This window comes from Coregonus clupeaformis, chromosome 19, assembly GCF_020615455.1.
Source record: "Coregonus clupeaformis isolate EN_2021a chromosome 19, ASM2061545v1, whole genome shotgun sequence".
Classification (NCBI taxonomy): domain Eukaryota; kingdom Metazoa; phylum Chordata; class Actinopteri; order Salmoniformes; family Salmonidae; genus Coregonus; species Coregonus clupeaformis.
Window position 1 is genome coordinate 51,710,813 of NC_059210.1, and position 23,327 is coordinate 51,734,139.

A 23,327-nucleotide genomic window follows, 5' to 3' on the forward strand; every position below is an offset into this window, starting at 1 on the left:
GCAGAAAAACAGCCCCAAAGCATGATGTTTCCACCCCCATGCTTCACAGTAGGTATGGTGTTCTCTGGATGCAACTCAGCATTCTTTGTCCTCCAAACACGACGAGTTGAGTTTTTACCAAAAAGTTCTATTTCGATTTCATCTGACCATATGACATTCTCCCAATCCTCTTCTGGATCATCCAAATGCATTCAGACGGGCCTGGACATGTCCTGGCTTAAGCAGGGGGACACGTCTAGCACTGCAGGATTTGAGTCCCTGGCGGCGTAGTGTGTTACTGATGGTAGGCTTTGTTACTTTGGTCACAGCTCTCTGCAGGTCATTCACTAGGTCCCCCCGTGTGGTTCTGGGATTTTTGCTCACCGTTCTTGTGATCATTTTGACCCCACGGGGTGAGATCTTGCGTGGAGCCCCAGATCGAGGGAGATTATCAGTGGTCTTGTATGTCTTACATTTCCTAATAATTGCTCCCACAGTTGATTTCTTCAAACCAAGCTGCTTACCTATTGCAGATTCAGTCTTCCCAGCCTGGTGCAGGTCTACCATTTTGTTTCTGGTGTCCTTTGACAGCTCTTTGGTCTTGGCCATAGTGGAGTTTGGAGTGTGACTGTTTGAGGTTGTGGACAGGTGTCTTTTATACTGATAACAAGTTCAAACAGGTGCCATTAATACAGGTAACGAGTGGAGGACAGAGGAGCCTCTTAAAGAAGAAGTTACAGGTCTGTGAGAGCCAGAAATCTTGCTTGTTTGTAGGTGACCAAATACTTATTTTCCACCATAATTTGCAAATAAATTCATTAAAAATCCTACAATGTGATTTTCTAGATTTTTTTTCCTCAATTTGTCTGTCATAGTTGACGTGTACCTATGATGAAAATTACAGGCCTCTCTCATCTTTTTAAGTGGGAGAACTTGCACAATTGGTGGCTGACTAAATACTTTTTTCCCCCACAGTATATATATACATATATATATATATTATACACACAACAAATTATGGGGGATTGGAAATGATACAGACAATTACACTGATAGAAGCCACAATCTATCTGCAATATTAAAGCTAATCTACCCCCTAAAAAATATAATTGTGAATAGATCGATTTAAAGGCCCTTGTAAAAATGCATCAGCTAGGCCAAGGACTGTGATCTAATTGTAACAGTTGAAGACCGAGGGGTATCATAACAAATATGCTTTCTTTTGTTTTCGAACAACTATCTTATTGTCCTCTATCTTGCATTATTTAATCTTAACCATATTCATATGCACCCAAAGGTACCGTTCAGATTGCAACAACAGAAAAGGCCCTTGTTTGCACAGTTGGGTATTGTGTTTCAATCTGGCCTTTCTATCTGTTTTTTTGCATTAAGCTGCTGTTGTTGTTTAGTTCTGTCTTCTCTCACCCGTTGCTGTATTTCTTCAGTATCCTGTCTCCGTTACTGTTGAAAGCATCAAGAACAAAAAAAGAAAGATTGGCATCAACAACAAAAAAGAAAGCTTTATCCACTTTTTTGTTACTTTCAGGTCCTAGCAACTAGCAAACTCTGCTGAAGTGAATTTGAGATGCCTCTTGATTGTTCGGTGTATTTTCTCCTCCAGTTCTCCTTGGCACGGAGACAGCGTTGGCTTGTCTGATGCAGCCTTCTAATCCTTCCCACACACACACACACACACACACACCTCAGTGGGCCCTGCCAGTACAGTACTGATGTGGCCAGCCAGTTCTTATTATTTAGGTACCCCAATCCTGCAAGCCGGAGGTCAACAGTAACTAATGCACTTAAGAGCCGCCCAACCACAACGGTCTATTCTGATTTGTGCTGCTTTTCTCTCGCCAAGTTTGATATTTATTTCTACTCACTGCATGTTGATGTGATTTGGACTTGTGCGAACTTGGGCCTTAACACGAATTAGGCCATTGGAAGCATTGTAAGAATTGTGTGCCTGTGTATAAGTCAGAATATGGCACTGAATGGATTTGGCCCCCCGGGTGTGTGTGTGTGTGTGTCTCTCAGACTGTGTGCCAGTGTTTGTGAAAGAGTGTGAGATGGTGTGTTGTTTGCTCCATATTGCTTACAGATCTCCATCATGTGTTTGGGTTATATGTGGTCATTGTGTATCTCGTGAGTGTCAGATCCATAATTTCATACGACAGTTTGTGTTTTTGATCAGAACACATTCTTCTTCCAGACATATCAGTCTTAGCCCAGATATGGGAGATGATGGCTCTTTCTCAATTCGTATTTCATCAATTACTTGTCCTCTTCTCACCTCTTTCTCAAACCTCATTGGAGGAGAAGACCTCCCCTCTTATCTTTTCCTCCAATGCATTCTGAGAAGTAGGTGAGGAGACGATTTGAGGAATCAGAGAAAGACAAATTGGGAAAGAGATTCGTTTTCTTTACAAACCGCGTTGTAGGATAGGAAGTGGGCCCTGGGAGACTTCATGTAATGGCTGTAGTGATGAACCCTAACAGCTCTCTCATGGAGGCTTGAAGTCCCAACCTTTAATTGAATCAGACAAGTTTTAGTCAACCCTTGAACCCCCCTGTCCTCCTTGATTACACACTTAAATATACTAGTAGACTTAGCAGCAGACACTCAAATACTACACTTAGCAAACTCAATCACACTTAGAATTTATCTTTACCTGACAAGACCAGAATCATTTAATCATTATTCTCTGATCATTAAGCACACCCACAACCATAAATCATTTTAGTTCACATAGACAACATAAAGTGCATTCGGAAAGTATTCAGACCCATTGACTTTTTCCACATTTTGTTACGTTACAGCCTTCTTCTAAAATGATTAAATAAATAAAAATTCCTCATCAATCTACACACAATACCCCATAATGACAAAGCGAAAACAGGTTTTTAGAAATGTTTGCAAATGTATTAAAAGTAAAAAACTGAAATGGAGAGACTATAAGTATTCAGACCCTTTGCTATGAGACTCGAAATTGAGCTCAGGTGCATCCTGTTTCCATTGATCATCCTTGAGATGTTTCTACAACTTGATTGGAGTCCACCTGTGGTAAATTCAATCGATTGGACATGATTTGGAAAGGCACACACCTGTCTATATAAGGTCCCACAGTTGACAGTGCATGTCAGAGCAAAAACCAAGCCATGAGGTCGAAGGAATTGTCCGTAGAGCTCCGAGACAGGATTGTGTTGAGGCACAGATCTGAGGAAGGGTACCAAAGAATGTCTGCAGCATTGAAGATCCCCAAGAACACAGTGGCCTCCATCATTCTTAAATAGAAGAAGTTTGGAACCTCCAAGACTCTTCCTAGAGCTGGCCGCCCGGCCAAACTGAGCAATCGGGGGAGAAGGGCCTTGGTCAGGGAGGTGACCAAGAACCAAATGGTCACTCTAACAGAGCTCCAGAGTTCCTCTGTCAGGATGGGAGAACCTTCCAGAAGGACAACCGTCTCTGCAGCACTCCACCAATCAGGCCTTTATGGTAGAGTGGCCAGACGGAAGCCACTTCTCAATAAAAGGCACATGACAGCCCGCTTGGAGTTTGCCAAAAGGCACCTAAAGGACTCTTAGACCATGCTGTGGGGATGTTTTTCAGCGGCAGGGACTGGGAGATTTGTCAGGATCGAGGGAAAGATGAACGGAGCTAAGTACAGAGAGATCCTTCATGAAAACCTACTCCAGGGTGCTCAGGACCTCAGACTGGGTCGAAGGTTCACCTTCCAACAGGACAACGACCCTTTGCACACAACCAAGACAACGCAGGAGTGGCTTCGGGACAAGTCTCTGAATGTCCTTGAGTGGGCTGTCCCTCCTCCGGAAGTTGGAGAATTTAGCCTAAAACAGCTTTTTCCTGCCCTCTAGAGCAATAATCATTATGCCTAATTCTATGTTAATTGTCATTTCAATTAATGATGCACATTGACACTGGTGTATATACACTCTGTACAAAACATTAGGAACACCTTCCTTATATTGAGATGCACCCCCTTTTGCTCTCTGAACAGCCTCAATTCGTCGGAGCATGGACTCCTATAAGGTGTTGATAGCATTCCACAGGGAGGCTGGCCCATGTTGACTCAAATGCTTCCCACAGTTGTGTCAAGTTTGCTGGATGTCCTTTGGGTGGTGGACCATTCTTGATACACATGGGAAACTGTTGAGCGTGAAAACCCCAGCAGCGTTGCAGTTCTTGATACACTCAAACCGGTGCGCCTGGCACTTACTACCATACCCAGTTCAAAGGCACTTAAAATGTTTATCTTGCCCATTCACCCTCTGAATGACACACATACACAATCCCTCTCTCAATTGTCTCAAGGCTTAAAAATCCTTCTTTAACCTGTCTCATCCCCTTCATCTACACAGATTGGACTGGATTTAACAAGTGACATCAATAAGGGATTATAGCTTTCACCTGGATTCACCTGGTCAGTCTGTCATGGAAAGAACAGGTGTTCCTAATGTTTTGTACACTCAGTGTAGTATCATAACCCAAGAATGAAAGCACATTTTTTCTAGCAACCTTGCCAGCAGGCATGCCAGGTAATATAGTTAGACAAGCTACTCTAACTTGATCGATAGCCTGAAATGGCTTCTTTGTAGGTAGTTATGAGGTTCCCAACCTACACTATACAGTGCATTCGGAAAGTATTCAGACCCCTTGACTTTTTCCACATTTTGTTACATTACAGCCTTATTCTAAATGGATTAAATTACTTTTTTTCCTCATCAATTTACACACAATACCCCATAATGACAAAGCGAAAACTGTTTTTTAGAAATAGAGAGACTAAGTATTCAGACCCTTTACTCAGTACTTTGTTGAAGCACCTTTGGCAGCGATTACAGCCTAGAGTCTTCTTGGGTATGATACTACAAGCTTGGCACACCTGTATTTGGGGAGTTTCTCCCATTCTTCTCTGCAGATCCTCTCAAGCTCTGTCAGGTTGGATGGGGAGCGTCGCTGCACAGCTATTTTCAGGGGATGAGATGTTCGATCGGGTTCAAGTCTGGGCTCTGGCTGGGCCACTCAAGGACATTCAGAGACTTGTCCCGAAGCCACTCCTGTGTTGTCTTGGCTGTGTGCTTAGGGTCGTTGTCCTGTTGGAAGGTGAACCTTCGTCCCAGTCTGAGGTCCTGAGCGCTCTGGAGCAGGTTTTCAACAAGGACCTCTCTGTACTTTGCTCCCTTCACCTTTCCCTCGATCCTGACTACTCTCCCAGTCCCTGCCACTGAAAAACATCCCCACAGCATGATGCTGCCACCACCACGCTTCACCGTGGGGATGGTGCCAGGTTTCCTCCAGACGTGACGCTTGGTATTCAGGCCAAAGAGTTCAATCTTGGTTTCATCAGACCAGGTAGCTAAGTGGTTAAGAACGTTGTGCTAGTAACCGAAAGGTCGCTGGTTCTAATCCCCGAGCCGACTAGGTGAAAAATCTGTCGATGTGCCCTTGAGCAAGGCACTTAACCCTAATTGCTCATGTAAGTCGCTCTGGATAAGAGCGTCTGCTAAAAATGACCCAAAAAAATTATAATATCTTGTTTCTCATGTCTGAGAGTCCTTTAGGTGCCTTTTGGCAAACTCCAAGCGGGCTGTCATGTGCCTTTTACTGAGGAGTGGCTTCCGTCTGGCCACTACCATAAAGGCCTGATTGGTGGAGTGCTGCAGAGATGGTTGTCCTTCTGGAAGGTCCTCCCATCTCCACAGAGGAACTCTGGAGCTCTGTCAGAGTGACCATCGGGTTCTTGGTCACCTCTCTGACCAAGGCCCTTCTCCCCCGATTGCTCAATTTGGCCGGGCGGCCAGCTCTAGGAAGAGTCTTGGTGGTTAACTTCTTCCATTTAAGAATGATGGAGGCCACTGTGTTCTTGGGGACCTTCAATGCTGCAGACATTCTTTGGTACCCTTCCCTAGATCTGTGCCTTGACATAACCCTGTCTCAGAGCTCTACGGACAATTCCTTCGACCTGATAGCTTGGTTTTTGTTCTGACATGCACTGTCAACTGTGGGACCTTATATAGACAGGTGTGTGCCTTTCCAAATCATGTCCAATCAATTGAATTTGTTTTTCATGATTCGGGCTAGGCCCCTTAGTTCCAGTGAAGGGAAATCTTAACGCTACAGCATACAACTACATTCTAGACTATTCTGTGCTTCCAACTTCATGAAAACAGTTTGGGGAAGGCCCTTTTCTTGTTTCAGCATGACAAGGACCCCGTTGCCAAAGCGAGGTCCATACAGAAATGTTTTGTCAAGATCGGTGTGGAAGAACTTGACTGGCCTGCACAGAGCCCTGACCTCAACCCCATTGAACACCTTTGGTATGAATTGGAACGCCGACTGCGAGCCAGGCCTAATCGCCCAACATCAGTGCCCGACCTCACTAATGCTCTTGTGGCTGAATGGAAGCAAGTCCCAGCAGCAATGTTCCAACATCTAGTGGAAAGCTTTCCCAGAAGAGTGGAGGCTGTTATAGCAGCACAGGGGGGACCGACTCATATTAATACCCATGATTTTGGAATTAGATGTTCGACGAGCAGGTGTCAACATACTTTTGGTCATGTAGTGTATCTAGCTAGCTAGCTAGCTAGCTAAAGCCAACTTCATAAAATTGCTAAGTGGCTAATATTACAGAGAACAACAAAACATTTTCATTTGATTCCTTCTTGATGAATAAATAAATAGGCTACATAGCTTGATCATATTAATTTACTAACATACCGGCAGCTTAAATCAAATCAAATGCTGTGTGTCCCTCGACACTCCCTCTCCTTCTCTACTGACGAGACTGTCTGCAAGCACTAGAGTATCTAGCATCCTGCCTAGCATGTCTTTGCTCTGTGGTGCACCTTGGAAGGAACCACTTACTAGGGAGAATAAGGGGAGGTACTCTTTGCCTGGTCCAGTCAGTGTGCCCCCTCCGCAAAATATAGCTGACAGATATTTTTATAAATAAATAAATAATTATGATAAAACGTGGGCTTAAAAATTAAGTTTAATTAAATTAATTACCTCTGCCTACCTACTACATTCCAAGCGTACTCTCACGACATTCCTGCTCCACCTGTATTTATTGTTGTATTTTTATTCCACCTTTATTTAACCAGGTAAGCCAGTTGAGAACAAGTTCTCATTTACAACTGCGACCTAGCCAAGATAAAGCAAAGCAGTGCGGAAAAAACAACAACACAGAGTTACATATGGAATAAACAAAACGTACAGTCAATAACACAATAGAAAATCTATATACAGTGTGTGCAAATGTAGTAAGTTATGGAGGTAAGGCAATAAATAGGCCATAGTGCAAAATAATTACAATTATAATTTAGTATTAACACTGTAGAAATATATGTGCAGAAGATGATGTGCAAATAGAGAGAGATACTGGGGTGCAAATGAGCAAAATAAATAACAATGTAAATAACAATATGGGGATGAGGTAGTTGGGTGGGCTAATTTCAGATGGGCTGTGTACAGGTGCAGTGATCGGTAAGCTGCTCTGACAACTAATGCTTAAAGATAGTGAGGGAGATAAGTGTGTCCAGCTTCAGAGATTTATGTAAATAACTAGGGTCAGTTTTACTTTGATAATTTGTCTCTCAGATTTAGGGGCCTGTTCAGACAAAGTGTGTATCCCTAATAAACAGATTAGCCTAGTGTGTCTTTCTACAGGGTTCATATGACAGATGGTCTATCCACATTTCTTTCACAGCTGTTTGTCTTTTTGTGCAGAGCAGAGCTGACTTGCCTGAAGAGTGGAAAAAGGTTTAACTTTTGATGGACCGCAGATGCATATGACAGAACGTATTAGATGCAGATGAATATGACAGGCCCTTAGTCAGTCAGTCTGTCTCTGTGGTCAGTGTGTTTATTCTCTCACAGAAGGGTCAGTTTCCCTGTGGTCAGTTTGTGTATAGTCTGTCATTACCGTTATTCAGACTACGATCTATAGCCCTTCGGTCAGTTAGTGTATGTTCACTCAGATGACACTCACTCAGCAAGACCACTCAGATTAAGGCTATTTATTGCTCTCTAAGTGGTCAGTGTGTATACGGACCCCTTGTCCAATCACATACACCCCCTGTCAGTTTGTGTATATACTCCCACAGTCAATTACAATACCGCAGAGCAGTGCCAATAGCCGTAAAGCAGTGGCCCTGGAGCAGATTTTGAGGGTTAAGTGCCTTGCTCAAGGGCACAATGGCAGTAGGTAGCACATGGGATATTGAAGCCAGGAAGCCTCCAGCTGCCGGCTCATTCCCTGCAGAATTCCTCCGTCAGCCCTGGGATTTGAACCAGCAACTCTCGGTTTACTGGTGCGCCTCTCAAGATTACCTTCGCCCCCAATCACCCTCTATGTGGTTCCCTATGTTGTGTCCGTTTTGTGTCTCTGATCCTGCTAGCGTAGCCAGGGAGTCTTCCTCCTCATCTAATAGTTCCCATCAGGCCGGCTGGAACTGGCGTGTCCTGGTGAGCCGGCATGGCGGCATCAGACATTGTGGTGAAACAGAAAAATCTGGCAAAATCTCCCGGAGCCTGACACAACCCACCGGGCTCCAGGGGGGTTAACACGACTCATGAAACACGTAACCGAGTCACCAACTTCAAAGCGAAGGTTGGGGTTTGGTGAGGGGGTGGAACGGGGCGGGTTGATATGGAAAGGGGGCACAAACAGCATCTGTAATTGGGGTTTGTGAGGTTTGGGTTTTTTCTGCAGACAAGCAGATTCTGATTCATCCCCAAATTGGGAATGTCTGTTAAGCCTGCACCCAGCTGCTCTGCTCTACTCTACTGGCATGGGAGTAAGTCAGACTGGTTAGAGCTGGAGACAAAGCACACATGCCAGAGGACATGTAGGTCATGCAAAAAGGAGAGCGAGACAGACCATGTTGTAGTGCTGTGTAAAGTAGTAATTGCAAGAGAGATGCATGGTTTCATTTACACACACACAAAGAGTTCATTTAATATTTTCCTCCATCAATCTTGCTGGGTCAGGTGTGACAGTATGATTGTATGTTAGCTTTGCATGACTGTTTTAAACATTCCACAACTTATTACAGTAGGCCTACTGTATGTTATCCAATTAGGCCTAGACATCATAGCTCTAAATCTATAGCCCCAAGGCCCTTCAGTGTGTGTGTATAAATGTAAATCTATCGGAATACTCCACACCATGTTGCAGCTGCACTATCCTGCTCTGTTATTAATGAGTGTGTTTAAAAGCCGAGCTTTGGCACAGCTTGGCTGTAGTTCAACACAACAGAGTTTAGGGGTTTCCCCTCTCTCCTCTTCTCTCTGTTTCTCTCTTTCCATCTTTCTTTCTTTTTCTTTCTTTCTTTGTCCATCTCTCTCGCTCAGGTGGCAATGAGAGGGACATGTTCAGTGATCTGTGTGTCTTCGTGTGTGTGCGCTAGTCTGTGCTTGTTACACCCTGAAAACTGTGTCTAATGAAAGAATGTAAACACACATCAGATCGGGCATAAATACTTCTGTCTGCTGTTTGTTGTTAATTGGCCTCTCTTCAGGGAAGTGTAGCCAATCAGTGAGCTAGAGAGCAGACCCAGATCCTGGCAGTAAACTCTTGATTCAAAGCATTAGCTAGTTGGCAGAGGCAGCTAACACTGGCTGCATCTGCAATGGCATCCTGTTCTTTACATAGTGCACTACATAGTGCACTACTTTTGACCAGAGCCCTATGGCAGTACACTAAAAGGTATTAATAGGGTGCCATTGTGGGCACTGTAATGCTAAGCAGACATCTTCAAGACCATAGTGGCTGCTCTCTCATGATGATGATGATGATGTGATATCATTTTTTATTTTTTTTTATTTTTAGTCATTTAGCAGACGCTCTTATCCAGAGCGACTTACAGGAGCAATTAGGGTTAAGTGCCTTGCTCAAGGGCACATCGACAGATTTTTCACCTAGTCGGCTCAGGGATTAGAACCAGCGACCTTTCGGTTACTGGCACACTAAGCTACCTGCCGCCCCATATCATGGGAGAGAAAGCTAGGGGTTGTGTGTGTGTGAGAAAGTTTGAAGCCATGTACAAACAGACACATTGGCTGACCCCTGCACAAGCTCTCACCAGAGGCAATATTTTTCTTGCAGTTATATTAATCATAGTTTTGTGATTAATTATACAAATCATAGTCTTGCCATTGTGATAATAAATATTTGCTCCAATTTAGCATTTTTCCAATTCCATTTTATATTCATAATTTCTTTACCTTTCTCTCTGTTTCTCCTCCCCTTCCTTCCTGCCTATCTCTCCTCCCCATGGTCAGGTGCTGCGTGGGGCCCAACTGATAGCGGTGGCGTCAGCTGACGGGGGGACCACAGCAGTGGAGGGCTCCCCCCTACAGGCCAGTGACATACAGGTGCAGTATGTCCAACTGGCCCAAGTCAACGACCACACCGCTACTGTACAGGTGAGGATCACAACCAGTCGTTGAGTCTGCCGGACCTGACAGCAACATTCCTGACTGTTTCTCTTTTGCATCCCAGCTACGGTTCCGACTTACTGTTCGCTCAAACTCCTGAGACACACCTGTGACATTTACATTTCCACACATCCAGTAGAGTAGACTTCAAACATGCATGGTGTATAGAATCTATTTTCCATGCTATTCTGTACATACCTATGAAACGTATCTCCCCAGCCCAGGCCATATCTGTGAGCTCACCCAGAGAGGCTACATTTGTATTTATTAAGGATCCCCATTAGCTGCTGCCAAGGCAGCAGCTACTCTTCCTGGGGTCCAGCAACATTAAGGCAGTTATATACAATACAAAACATAACACATTAAGTTTACACTGTACAGGGCTGTACGGAGTTTACAGTCAGTCAGCCCAGTTGACTGTGAACATTCCAAGGGCGTGAGCATGGCACAGCTCCCTCGCGGTGAGGTGAAACAGGTCCTCACCACTAATCTACACCAATTGCACTACACAATGCATTTCGTTTTTTTAAACAAATCATAATAAATAGCCTCTCTTTATCTATCCATCCCCCACTCCCTTCGTCTATCTGCGGAGGGAGATCATTAATCATTCCCCCATGATGCCATTATAGAGTATCAAAGTCAGGGCGGTGGGCGGTTTACACTGGTGTTCTCAGACATCAGGGGAGAGCGAGGGGCTGATGGAACCATCACAGGTCCTGGCTCTGGAGTAGAGGGGGAGGGGGGTGGATTAGTGTAGGGTATTGTGGAGGTGAGGGGGAAATGGATGGAGTAAGCATTTGCAGATGTTAGATTAGGTGGTTGATAGTTATGGCTTTTGTGTGTAGGGGGTGGTTCAGATGAGATGTGACAGAGAATTTTGTTGAAGTGTTAGGGATGTTTGGGGGGTGGTTGAGGTGAGGAAGGGAGGAGTATAGAGGGTTGGGTTCTAAATATACCTGAGGACGGTTAAGAGCTCACACAAAGACATTCTGGGCTCTATTTAAACAAACCTAACGCATTAGTAAATATTTGCGCTGCCTGTGTCAAATATGTTTTGCTATTTTCTGAACCAGAATTATGGTTGCAGTAGCTGGCGGTGGCGCGAAAGGGCTGGGTTTTGATTAATAAACAAGTTGTGGTGTGTCGAGGCTTGGCCCCTCACTGGCCAATCAGAACGTGTTCCATGGTTAAATACACTATATATACAAAAGTATGTGGACACCCATTCAAATAAGTAGATTTGGCTATTTCAGCCACACCCGTTGCTGACAGGTGTATAAAGTGGAACACACAGTCATGCAATCTCCATAGACAAACATTGGCAGTAGAATGGCCTTACTGAAGAGCTCAGTAACTTTCAATGTGGCACCGTCATAGGATGCCACCTTTCCAACAAGTCAGTTCATCAAATTTCTGCTCTGCTAGAGCTGCCCCAGTCAACTGTAAGTGTTATTGTGAAGTGGAAACGTCTAGGAGCAACAACTGCTCAGCCGCGAAGTGGTAGGCCACACAAGCTCACAGAACGGGACCCTGAGTGCTGAAGTGCGTAGAGCGTAAAAATCATCTGACCTCGGTTGCAACACTCAATACCAAGTTCCAAATTGCCTCTGGAAGCAACGTCAGCACAAGAACTGTTCATCGGGAGCTTCATGAAATGGGTTTCCATGGCCGAGCAGCCGCACACAAGCCTAAGATCACCAGGTGCAATGCCAAGTGTCGGCTGGAGTGTTGTAAAGCTCAATGCCATTGGACTCTGGAGCAGTGAAAACACGTTCTCTATAGTGATGAATCACGCTTCACCATCTGGCAGTCCGGCGGACAAATCTGGGTTTGGCGGATGCCAGGAGAATGCTACCTGCCCCAATGCATAGTGCCAACTGTAAAGTTTGGTGGAGGAGGAATAATGGTCTGGGGCAGTTTTTCATGGTTCGGGCTAGGCCCCTTAGTTTGAGTGAAGGAAAATCTGAAAGGTACAGCATACAATGATATTCTAGACGATTTTGTGCTTCCAACTTTGTGGTAACAGTTTGGGGAAGGCCCTTTCCTGTTTCAGCATGACAATGCCCCCGTGCACAAAGCGAAGTCCATACAGAAATGGTTTGTCGAGATCGGTGTGGAAGAACTGGACTGGCCTGCACAGAGCCCTGACCTCAGCCCCATCGAACACCTTTGGGATGAATTGGAACGCCGACTGTGAGCCAGGCTTAATCACCCAACATCAGTGCCCGACCTCACTAATGCTCTTGTGGCTGAATGGAAGCAAGGCCCCGCAGCAATGTTCCAACATCTAGTGGAAAGCCTTCCCAGAAGAGTGGAGGCTGTTATAGCAGGAAAGGGGGGACCAACTCCATATTAATGCCCATGATTTTGGAATGACATGTTCCACGAGCAGGTCTCCATATACTTTTGGTCATGTTGCGTATGTGGTTGCTTCAAGTTGTCTTTACACTCTTTTATGTATTGCGTTGTCATCAACTCCAATTTGAATGTTAGTCCATTATAGCCTAGTTCGTTAAAGAGCCTGCCCCATATTTGTTAAATATGTTGAAAATGTTTTGTTCTAATTGCATTGCTTCAATATGGAAATACATTGTTAAATATAGGCTATAGCATTCACACTGATATAGGGGCTAGGCCTACTGTAAATTGCAGTCTAGAACTGGACATGCCACATGTAGTCAATAAGCAAGATTACAATCACTAGGCTATTGATAAAGCCAAAAAATTGGAAACAAAACGACAACTTATTTTAAATAGGCTGGGCATATAATAGAGACAAGGCAACTTAGACTATAGAGGGTTGTACGCAAATCCAAACTTTTCACAGGAGCTGGATAAAGCTCCAATATAAAGAGAAAGGGGGAATGTCCACTCACCTTTATACGCAAATGTTATGTTTTATAAACATCAAGGAACCATCTTACATATCGTATTTGCACTTATCCAGAAATAGCAGACGAAATTGCATTGCATTCGAGCCATGTACGTTCTTACCATAAACCCATGGACGGTGAATCTTTCTAATAAGTTTGTTTTTTAATTAAATTAAACGAAAAACAATCACTGTTTTTTTAAACCAACAATAATATTTTTAAATAGGATTTGGTCAGAAGCATGATATCATAAATCGCTTCTCGTTCCATGGCATTGTGTACACACGTAGGCCTAAATGTCTTTACGCATAACATTCGCATGTCTATACAAAATACTAGGCTTCTGTCAATTGTGTCTTTGCCTATGTGCGAGACAGATTCGGAAAGAAATCTGACATTGATATGGCATTATAGGAGGACTGAATAGGTTGGAGTCGTGTGTCTTTGGTAATCGGACGAGGGGAACTCTTTGAAAATGGGGATGGATAGCCTACTTGAACAAGTGAAATGCAGGTATGTGAATATTGAAAAAGAATCAGGGCGAAATATTACAAAGCACACTCAGTAGACCATTTAAAACCCCTTTATTCATAGGGTACTTTTGGCTAATGGCCAGGATAAAAAGACGCAACTATGCAACGCTAAACCAGCCTTGATTAAGGGGAGTGTAGGCTATGCTTGGTTTTTAATCAATGGGGAGAAGCCAAACGTTTTTTTATGTTTCTAAATATGAGATTCACCGGCACAAAGGGCACATCTCTCCGTCCATGGGCACTGCGAGTCATGGCTGGATAGGCTGCCCTTCCGTTCTCAAAATCCATGCCATTATCAACTGCGTTACCGTTAACGCCTGCTTTTTATGGGTCTTTTGCGCTTGTTTTTTAGGACACGCCTCTGATATTGCCACCCCTCCCACCTGTTAGACAGGTAAATTGCCGAACCTGGCGTTAGGGCTGGAAAAGGCCAGTGCGCCAGTTTTTACATTATGAAATTACAAACTAACGTGCGTTTGACACTTGCGCCTCCTTAGCACCAGCCGAGAATACAGTCTTGGTCAAAAGTTTTGAGAATGACACAAGTATTGTTCTTCATAAAGTTCACTGCTTCAGTGTTATGATATATTTTTGTCAGATGTTACTATGGTATACTGAAGTATAATTACAATCATTCCATAAGTGTCAAAGGCTTTTATTGACAATTACATTAAGTTTATGCAAAGAGTCAATATTTGCAGTGTTGACCCTTCTTTTTCAAGACCTCTGCAATCTGCCCTGGCATGCTGTCAATTAACTTCTGGGCCACATCCTGACTGATGGCAGCCCATTCTTTCATAATCAATGCTTGGAGTTTGTCAGAATTTGTGGGTTTTTGTTTGTCCACCCACCTCTTGAGGATCGACCACAAGTTCTCAATGGGATTAAGGTCTGGGCGGTTTCCTGGCCATGGACCCAAAATGTCGATGTTTTGTTCCCCGAGCCACTTAGTTATCACTTTTGCCTTATGGCAAGGTGCTCCATCATGCTGGAAAAGGCATTGGTCATCACCAAACTGTTCTTGGATGGTTGGGAGAAGTTGCTCTCGGAGGATGTGTTGGTACCATTCTTTATTCATGGCTGTGTTCTTAGGCAAAATTGTGAGTGAGCCCACTCCCTTGGCTGAGAAGCAACCCCACACATGAATGGTCTCAGGATGCTTTACTGTTGGCATGACACAGGACTGATGGTAGCGCTCACCTTGTCTTCTCCGGACAAGGTGTTTTCCGGATGCACCAAACAATCGGAAAGGGGTTCATCAGAGAAAATGACTTTACCCCAGTCCTCAGCAGTCCAATCCCTGTACCTTTTGCAGAATATCAGTCTGTCCCTGATGTTTTTCCTGGAGAGAAGTGGCTTCTTTGCTGCCCTTCTTGACACCAGGCCATCCTCCAAAAGTATTTGCCTCACTGGGTGTGCAGATGCACTCACACCTGCCTGCTGCCATTCCTGAGCAAGCTCTGCACTGGTGGTGCCCCGATCCCGCAGCTGAATCAACTTTAGGAGACGGTCCTGGCGCTTGCTGGACTTTCTTGGGCGCCCTGACGCCTTCTTTACAACAATTGAACCTCTCTTCTTGAAGTTTTTGATGATCTGAAAAATGGTTGATTTAGGTGCAATCTTACTAGCAGCAATACCCTTGCCTGTGAAGCCCCTTTTGTGCAAAGCAATGATGACGGCATGTGTTTCCTTGCAGGTAACCATGGTTAACAGAGGAAGAACAATGATTTCAAGCACCACCCTCCTTTTAAAGCTTCCAGTCTTTTATTCTAACTCAATCAGCATGACAGAGTGATCTCCAGCCTTGTCCTCGTCAACACTCTCACCTGTGTTAACGAGAGAATCACTGACATGTCAGCTGGTCCTTTTGTGGCAGGGCTGAAATGCAGTGGAAATGTTTTTGGGGGATTAAGTTCATTTTAATGGCAAAGAGGGACTTTGCAATTAATTGCAATTCATCTGATCACTCTTCATGACATTCTGGAGTATATGCAAATTGCCATCATCAAAACTGAGGCAGCAGACTTTGTGAAAATTAGTATTTGTGTCATTCTCAAAACTTTTGACCACGACTGTAGAGCCCTCAGTCTCTCACTTGCTCTTTAAATGACAGAAACATATATTGTGCAGTCTCCCAGTAAGACTGGTTATGCGGCGCACTGCCATATTTCTCCTTATAATTAGTGACATGTTGAAATCGAAATACCAGCGTAATACCTAGCAATTTCATCAAACTGCTTACATGTACTCAACGCACAGCTATTCTCCCTATTATAATGCTTTCACTCAAAGCTAATGCCCTTATCCTTTCAGTCCTACAGCTGGTGTTTAGTTAACAGGCATTTAACAATGTGAAATGCACAGACGCAGCGTCAGAAAGAGGAAAGTAATAATTACTAGATTAGTTTAGAATCCCTTGATGATTGAGCTCTGAGACTGGGAGCCATGTGTTGGAAGCAGGAAGGGTGCACATGCACCCACAGCAGGTCCTCCTTTAAGTGGCCGGCTTGGCACTTCCAGAAACGAAGGAGACTCAGTTTTTTCCTCTGTTTTTCCAAAGCATGTTAAATGTCACATCCTCAGTAATGTTCGGTTTGCTCACTTTTCCCTGAAGTCACGTTTTTTATAGGTATCGCTGATTCGTCTCATCCTTAGCAAAGGCATTATTTTCATGCTGTGCAACATTATAAAAAATAGGACCCGAAAAAAAGCTTCTTGGCTCTTTTTAAAATTGACTTGTTGTTTAGCTGTTTGTAGAAATGCCAATCCTACCTGGAGTTGGAGTAATTTGAGTCTTCTTGTTCATTTAGTGTGAGTGATTGTATACTTTCTGCTGGCTAAATGCAGGCATATGCAGAGAGTATCCTTCCCCACCACCTATCACTCTTCTGGGCAACTATACGGAAGTGTTGGTCCCATGTTTCATTAGCTGAAATAAAAGATCTCAGAAATGTTTCATACAAGCAAAAAGCTTCTTTCTCTCAAATGTTGTGCACAAATTTGTTTACATCCCTGTTAGTGAGCATTTCTCCATTGCCAAGATAATCCATCCACCTGACAGGTGTGGCATATCAGAAAGCTGATTAAACAGCATACTCATTACACAAGTGCACCTTGTCCTGGGGATAATAAAATGCCACTCTAAAATGTGCAGTTTTGTCACACAACACAATGCCACAGATGTCTTAAGTTTTGAGGGAGCGTGCAATTGGCATGCAGACTGCAGGAATGTCCACCAGAGCTGTTGCCAGATAAATGAATGTTAATTTCACTACCATAAGCCGCCTCCAACGTCGTTTTAGATCATTTGGCAGTACGTCCAACCGGCCTCACAACCGCAGACCACGTGTAACCACACGAGCCCAGGACCTCCACATCCGGCTTCTTCAACTGCGGGATCGTCTGAGACCAGCTACCCGGAGTAATGATGAAACTGGGTTTGCACAACCGAAGAATTTCTGCACAAACTGTCAGAAACCGTCTCAGGGAAGCTCATCTGCGTGCTCGTCATCCTCACCAGGTTCTTGACCTGACTGTAGTTCGACATTGTAACTGACTTCAGTGAGCAAATGCTCACCTTCGATGGCCACTGACATGCTGGAGAAGTGTGCTCTTTACAGATTAATCCCAGTTTCAACTGTACCAGGCAAATGGCAGACAGTGTGTATGGTGTCGTGTTGGCGAGCGGTTTGCTGATGTCAACGTTGTGAACAGAGTGCCCCATGGTGGTGGTGGGGTTATGGTATGGGCAGGCATAAGCTACGGACAACAAACAAAATTGCATTTTATCGATGGCAATTTTAATGCACAGAGATACTGTGACGAGATCCTGAGGCCCATTGTCGTGCCATTCGTCCGCCGCCATCACCTCATGTTTCAGCATGATACTGCACGACTCCATGTCGCAAGGATCTGTACACAATTCTTGGAAGCAGAAAATGTCCCAGTTCTTCCATGGCCTGCATACTCACCAGACCTGTCTCCCATTGAGCATGTTTGGGATGCTCTGGATCGACGTGTACGACAACGTGTTCCATTTCCCGCCAATATCCAGCAACTTCGCACAGCCATTGAAGAGGAATGGGACAACATTCCACAGGCCACAATCAACAGCCTGATCAACTCTATGCGAATGAGATGTGTTGCGCTGCATGAGGCAAATGGTGGTCACACCAGATACTGACTGGTTTTCTGATCCATGCCCCTATCTTTTTTTAAAGGTATCCGTGATCAACAGATGCATGTCTGTATTCACAATCATGTGAAAGCCATAGATTAGGGCCTAATGAATTTATTTCCATTGACTGATTTCCTTATATGAATTCAGTAAAATCTTTGAAATTGTTGCATGTTGCGTTTAGTGTAGCTGAATGAGTGTAGCTGAATGAGGTATGGCATCCTCGATAACCACTTGTGTCCCTTTCTGTCAGCTCTGTAATTTGTCACACCCGTACCCCCATTCCTCTCTTAGAACAATAGAAAGATGGCGCTGGAGGAGATGGCTGCCGTTTTACGGCCCTCTAACCAATTGTGCTATTATTATTATTATGTGTGTTTTTTCGCATAATTTGTAATTTATTCTGTACATAATGTTTCTGCCACCGTCTCTTCTTTAATTATTTTTTATTTTTTATTTTTTACTTATCTATTTTTTACTTCACTTTTTTTCTTCTTAAAACTGCATTGTTTGTTAAGGGCTTGTAAGTAAGCATTTCAGTGTAAGGTCTACACCTGTTGTATTCGGCGCATGTGGCAAATAACATTTGATGTGATTTGACATCCTAAATTGATTAATTTTTCCCTCCTCGCTTTGACCAGGCTGGTGTTTGCTTGTAATGTCACCATATATACAGTACCAGTCAAAAGTTTGGACACACCTACTCATTCCAGCGTTTTTCTGTCATCAAGGCAAAGGGTGGCTATTTGAAGAATCTCAAATATAAAATATATTTTGATTTGTTTAACACTTTTTTGGTTACTACTTGATTCCATATGTGTTATTTCATAGTTTTGATGTCTTCACTATTATTCTACAATGTAAAAAATAAAGAAAAACCCTTTAATGAGTAGGTGTGTCCAAACTTTTGACTGGTAGTTATATATATATATATATATATATATATATATATATATATATATATATATATATATATATATATATATATATATATATATATATATATATACACACAGTGAGGGAAAAAAGTATTTGATCCCCTGCTGATTTTGTACGTTTGCCCACTGACAAAGAAATTATCAGTCTATAATTTTAATCGTAAGTTTATTTGAACAGTGAGAGACAGAATAACAACAACAAAATCCAGAAAAACGAATGTCAAAAATGTTATAAATTTATTTGCATTTTAATGAGGGAAATAAGTATTTGACCCCTCTGCAAAATATGACTTAGTACTTGGTGGCAAAACCCTTGTTGGCAATCACAGAGGTCAGACGTTTCTTGTAGTTGGCCACCAGGTTTGCACACATCTCAGGAGGGATTTTGTCCCACTCCTCTTTGCAGATCTTCTCCAAGTCATTAAGGTTTCGAGGCTGACATTTGGCAACTCGAACCTTCAGCTCCCTCCACAGATTTTCTATGGGATTAAGGTCTGGAGACTGGCTAGGCCACTCCAGGACCTTAATGTGCTTCTTCTTGAGCCACTTCTTTGTTGCCTTGGCCATGTGTTTTGGGTCATTGTCATGCTGGAATACCCATCCACGACCCATTTTCAATGCCCTTGCTGAGGGAAGGAGGTTCTCACCCAAGATTTGACGGTACATGGCCCCGTCCATCGTCCCTTTGATGTGGTGAAGTTGTCCTGTCCCCTTAGCAGAAAAACACCCCCAAAGCATAATGTTTCCACCTCCATGTTTGACGGTGGGGATGGTGTTCTTGGGGTCATAGGCAGCATTCCTCCTCCTCCAAACACGGCGAGTTGAGTTGATGCCAAAGAGCTCGATTTTGGTCTCATCTGACCACAACACTTTCACCCAGTTCTCCTCCGAATCATTCAGATGTTCATTGGCAAACTTCAGATGGCCCTGTATATGTGCTTTCTTGAGTAGGGGGACCTTGCGGGAGCTGCAGGATTTCAGTCCTTCACGGCGTAGTGTGTTACCAATTGTTTTCTTGGTGACTATGGTCCCAGCTGCCTTGAGATCATTGACAAGATCCTCCCGTGTAGTTCTGGGCTGATTCCTCACCGTTCTCATGATCATTGCAACTCCACGAGGTGAAATCTTGCATGGAGCCCCAGGCCGAGGGAGATTGACAGTTATTTTGTGTTTCTTCCATTTGCGAATAATCGCACCAACTGTTGTCACCTTCTCACCAAGCTGCTTGGCGATGGTCTTGTAGCCCATTCCAGCCTTGTGTAGGTCTACAATCTTGTCCCTGACATCCTTGGAGAGCTCTTTGGTCTTGGCCATGGTGGAGAGTTTGGAATCTGATTGATTAATTGCTTCTGTGGACAGGTGTCTTTTATACAGGTAACAAACTGAGATTAGGAGCACTCCCTTTAAGAGTGTGCTCCTAATCTCAGCTCGTTATCTGTATAAAAGACACCTGGGAGCCAGAAATCTTTCTGATTGAGAGGGGGTCAAATACTTATTTCCATCATTAAAATGCTAATAAATTTATAACATTTTTGAAATGTGTTTTTCTGGATTTTTTGTTGTTGTTATTCTGTCTCTCACTGTTAAAATAAACCAAAGGTCAGGGAAAGGTCACAACAGCCTTTTCCCCTCTCCCCAAAAAGTGTTGAACCCAAGCGAATCGCTCTCATCTGTTTTCCCTAACATATGGTAGCATTTATAACTAAGAGCTCTTGATAAATTGTTTCAGCTTTTTCTTTATTTATCTCCCCCAAAAAATATCCCACTCTTTATTTAATAGTTTCCATTACACAAGCTAGATAAAATAAAGTAAAAAACGGACTCAAATAAGATCATATTTCAGAATAGGAAGGCCTGTTGTTTGGCGGCGCCTCTTGACAGAACAGTGTTTAAAGTTTTTGACATTAGCCTTGTGATGGTTCAGACACGGGTCAAGTCTATGGCTGGCCCTACTACAACCCAACAGGGTCTGGTCCCAGGCAGGGTCCTCATACAGTGCCAGAGGCATCTGTTATATGCCAGATGAAAAACAATTGCCCATCAAATGGAGAGATGAATAGGAAAGGTTTTAGTTGGACACCTGGGTCGTATTCATTATGCACCAAACGGAAGAAAGCTGACTAAAACAAGGAGGTACTACCTGTACTTGCTCAATTACAACCGCTTGTTTTCGTTTTCAGTTGAAAAACCTGCTCTGGTGTGCTCTAATGAATACGATCCTTGGGTATGTTTGTGTGATATGTTACAACTGATTAGGTGTGTTTGGTTGGATGCTGTAGCTAGGTAGTTTAAGCTGAAGATGTTTCTGTTGCAGGGCCAATTTCATGGCTGTTACTAATGTCGATGTCAAGAGAGTTTGTTTTAATTTAGTGAAACCACTTCATTGTGGATAGAATACTGTTGTCCAGATCAGACGCCAGATGGTATCCACTCACCTTTATCTTGTGTTGGCTAGTCTGGTGCACCAGACACTTCCCCTGTGCGCACTAGCCTGTGAGAGCACACGCTGTGCTGATTTGAGTGGAGGATTAAAAGATGCAGGTTTGCTGTTGGGGAGAACTTTGGCATCTCGGCTAGGAAGGAATGACTCACCAGACCAGACGAGGTCCTCTCTTTTTCTCCCAGCACAGTGACTCATCCTTGACTATTCTCATCTTTTACTGGGGGTTACCCATTCCACATCTCCGTGCCTCTCTGATCTGAGGTTGGCCCAGGAGATAACATGTCTGCTTTTTATTTATAACTTGTCTCTCTTTCTCCCTTTTTTTCTCTCTCCATCTTCCCTCTCTCACCCCTCTCCCCTTCCTCCGCTGTCCTCCACTGACTCTCTCTTCTCTGACTTCCTACCTTTCTCCCCGTCTCTTTCTTCCCCTCTCTCCCTCCCCTCTCTTTCCCCTCATCCACTCCTGCATTTCTCCTACCCCTCTTCCTCCCTTGTTTCTTCTCTCCCCAATCACCCCCGTCCCCTCCATCCTTCTTTCTTTCCCCTCCCAGGTGGCGGAGCTGGCCCCAGCAATGCAGGGTGAGATGGAGGTGAAGGAGGGATCCCTCCATCTGCCAGCGGGGGAGAATGGGGAGGTGTTGCAGATCGTCACCACTGTGGGCACATAAGGGCCCCCGAGGGCCTGGAGAGAGATGGCCAGCACCCTACGACAGAGCTACAGAGGTGTAGGTGGAAGGGATGGAGAAGTGGGGGGGTTCATAGACAGATCGTTAAATATACAATTAAATAAATGAGAAAGTTAGCAAATGTCAACAGAAGAGATCAAGAGAAGTGTTTTTGTTATTTTATATTGACTTGGTCCAGCAACCACTCTGTTCGTTCATTGTCAACCAACAGTATGGAAATGTCCATAGAGCACACAGACTTTTTTACAGCTTCTATCAAGAACTAGTTAACTCACATTGTCGTCATCAGAACAGGAAGAGGACCAGAAGACCTCGCCTGGGCACAGTGCAGGGGATTAAATCCTACCCATAAAGGATGCTGCTCAGGCAGACCATCACTGCCTACACCTCAGCATCAGCGTGAAATGTTTACGTCAACTCTGGAAAAGCATGGAGCTATTAGAAGTTAAGCCGCTCGGCTCAATATCCCCCTCTTGAGGGGTTACAGTAGGCTAGGCTAACGCCCTGGACCCGTACTTCTTACAACCAATACTGTACTGTTCTCCTCTCTAGCATCCTGCAATCGTGTCATGCCGGACTACTGTGGAAAGTAGAACAAGCCAAGACAGGCACTTACTCATGGTTGAGTTTTCTGTCTTTTTTTCTTTCTCTCTGTTTGTACATCATTTCTGGGATGGACCCCGACTTTCTTCGCCATCTTTTCCCATATTTTTTTCATATTGGTTAACCCACATAGCTTTTGTTTGTTTGTTCCATGTACATAATTGTACCATGCCTAAATATTTGCAGAGCTTTGGTTGGAGGTAGACGACCATGAAATAGCAAAGATGATGTTCATGATAATACATGACAATGAGTTACATGTAGAGTACCCAGAATTATTTTTAGTTTTTTTTGTTTTTCCTGCTATATTTCTGTGAAGGATATATTCGTGTGAATAAAATGTTTTGTGGTTGCCACAAATGTGTGTTTTGCTCTTGCATTTCAATGGTATTTTAATCTCCTCTCCATAGACAGTGGTCGACAAACTCCAAAACAAGCTCCAAAATGTTTGATGTTGACTTTGACATGTATTTTTAAATCCTCTAGTACAGAAATATGCTTCTGTGGAGATGTTGAAAGAGTGAGGGAGTGCTCAGTGCTAACCCTTACAGAAAAACCACATGATTTCACATGTGAAAACATGTTTTTGGAATACCTCAGGTGATCACATTTCACATGTGTAGTTTAGTG

The 23,327-nt window shown here is 43.7% G+C and overlaps 1 protein-coding gene across 2 annotated transcripts in view; it reads left to right on the forward strand.

The window, feature by feature from the left end:
* LOC121532242 (BTG3 associated nuclear protein) overlaps positions 1–23,057 on the forward strand; it is a 64,292-nt gene extending 41,235 nt beyond the window's left edge. For both annotated transcript variants that reach the window (XM_041838066.2, XM_041838068.2), the window contains 2 exons: positions 10,286–10,429; positions 21,960–23,057. In XM_041838066.2, the coding sequence (XP_041694000.1) occupies positions 10,286–10,429; positions 21,960–22,076 (261 nt within the window). In that variant the 3' untranslated portion in view covers positions 22,077–23,057. The remainder of the gene's footprint in view (positions 1–10,285; positions 10,430–21,959) is intronic.
* Positions 23,058–23,327: the final 270 nt, after the last annotated feature.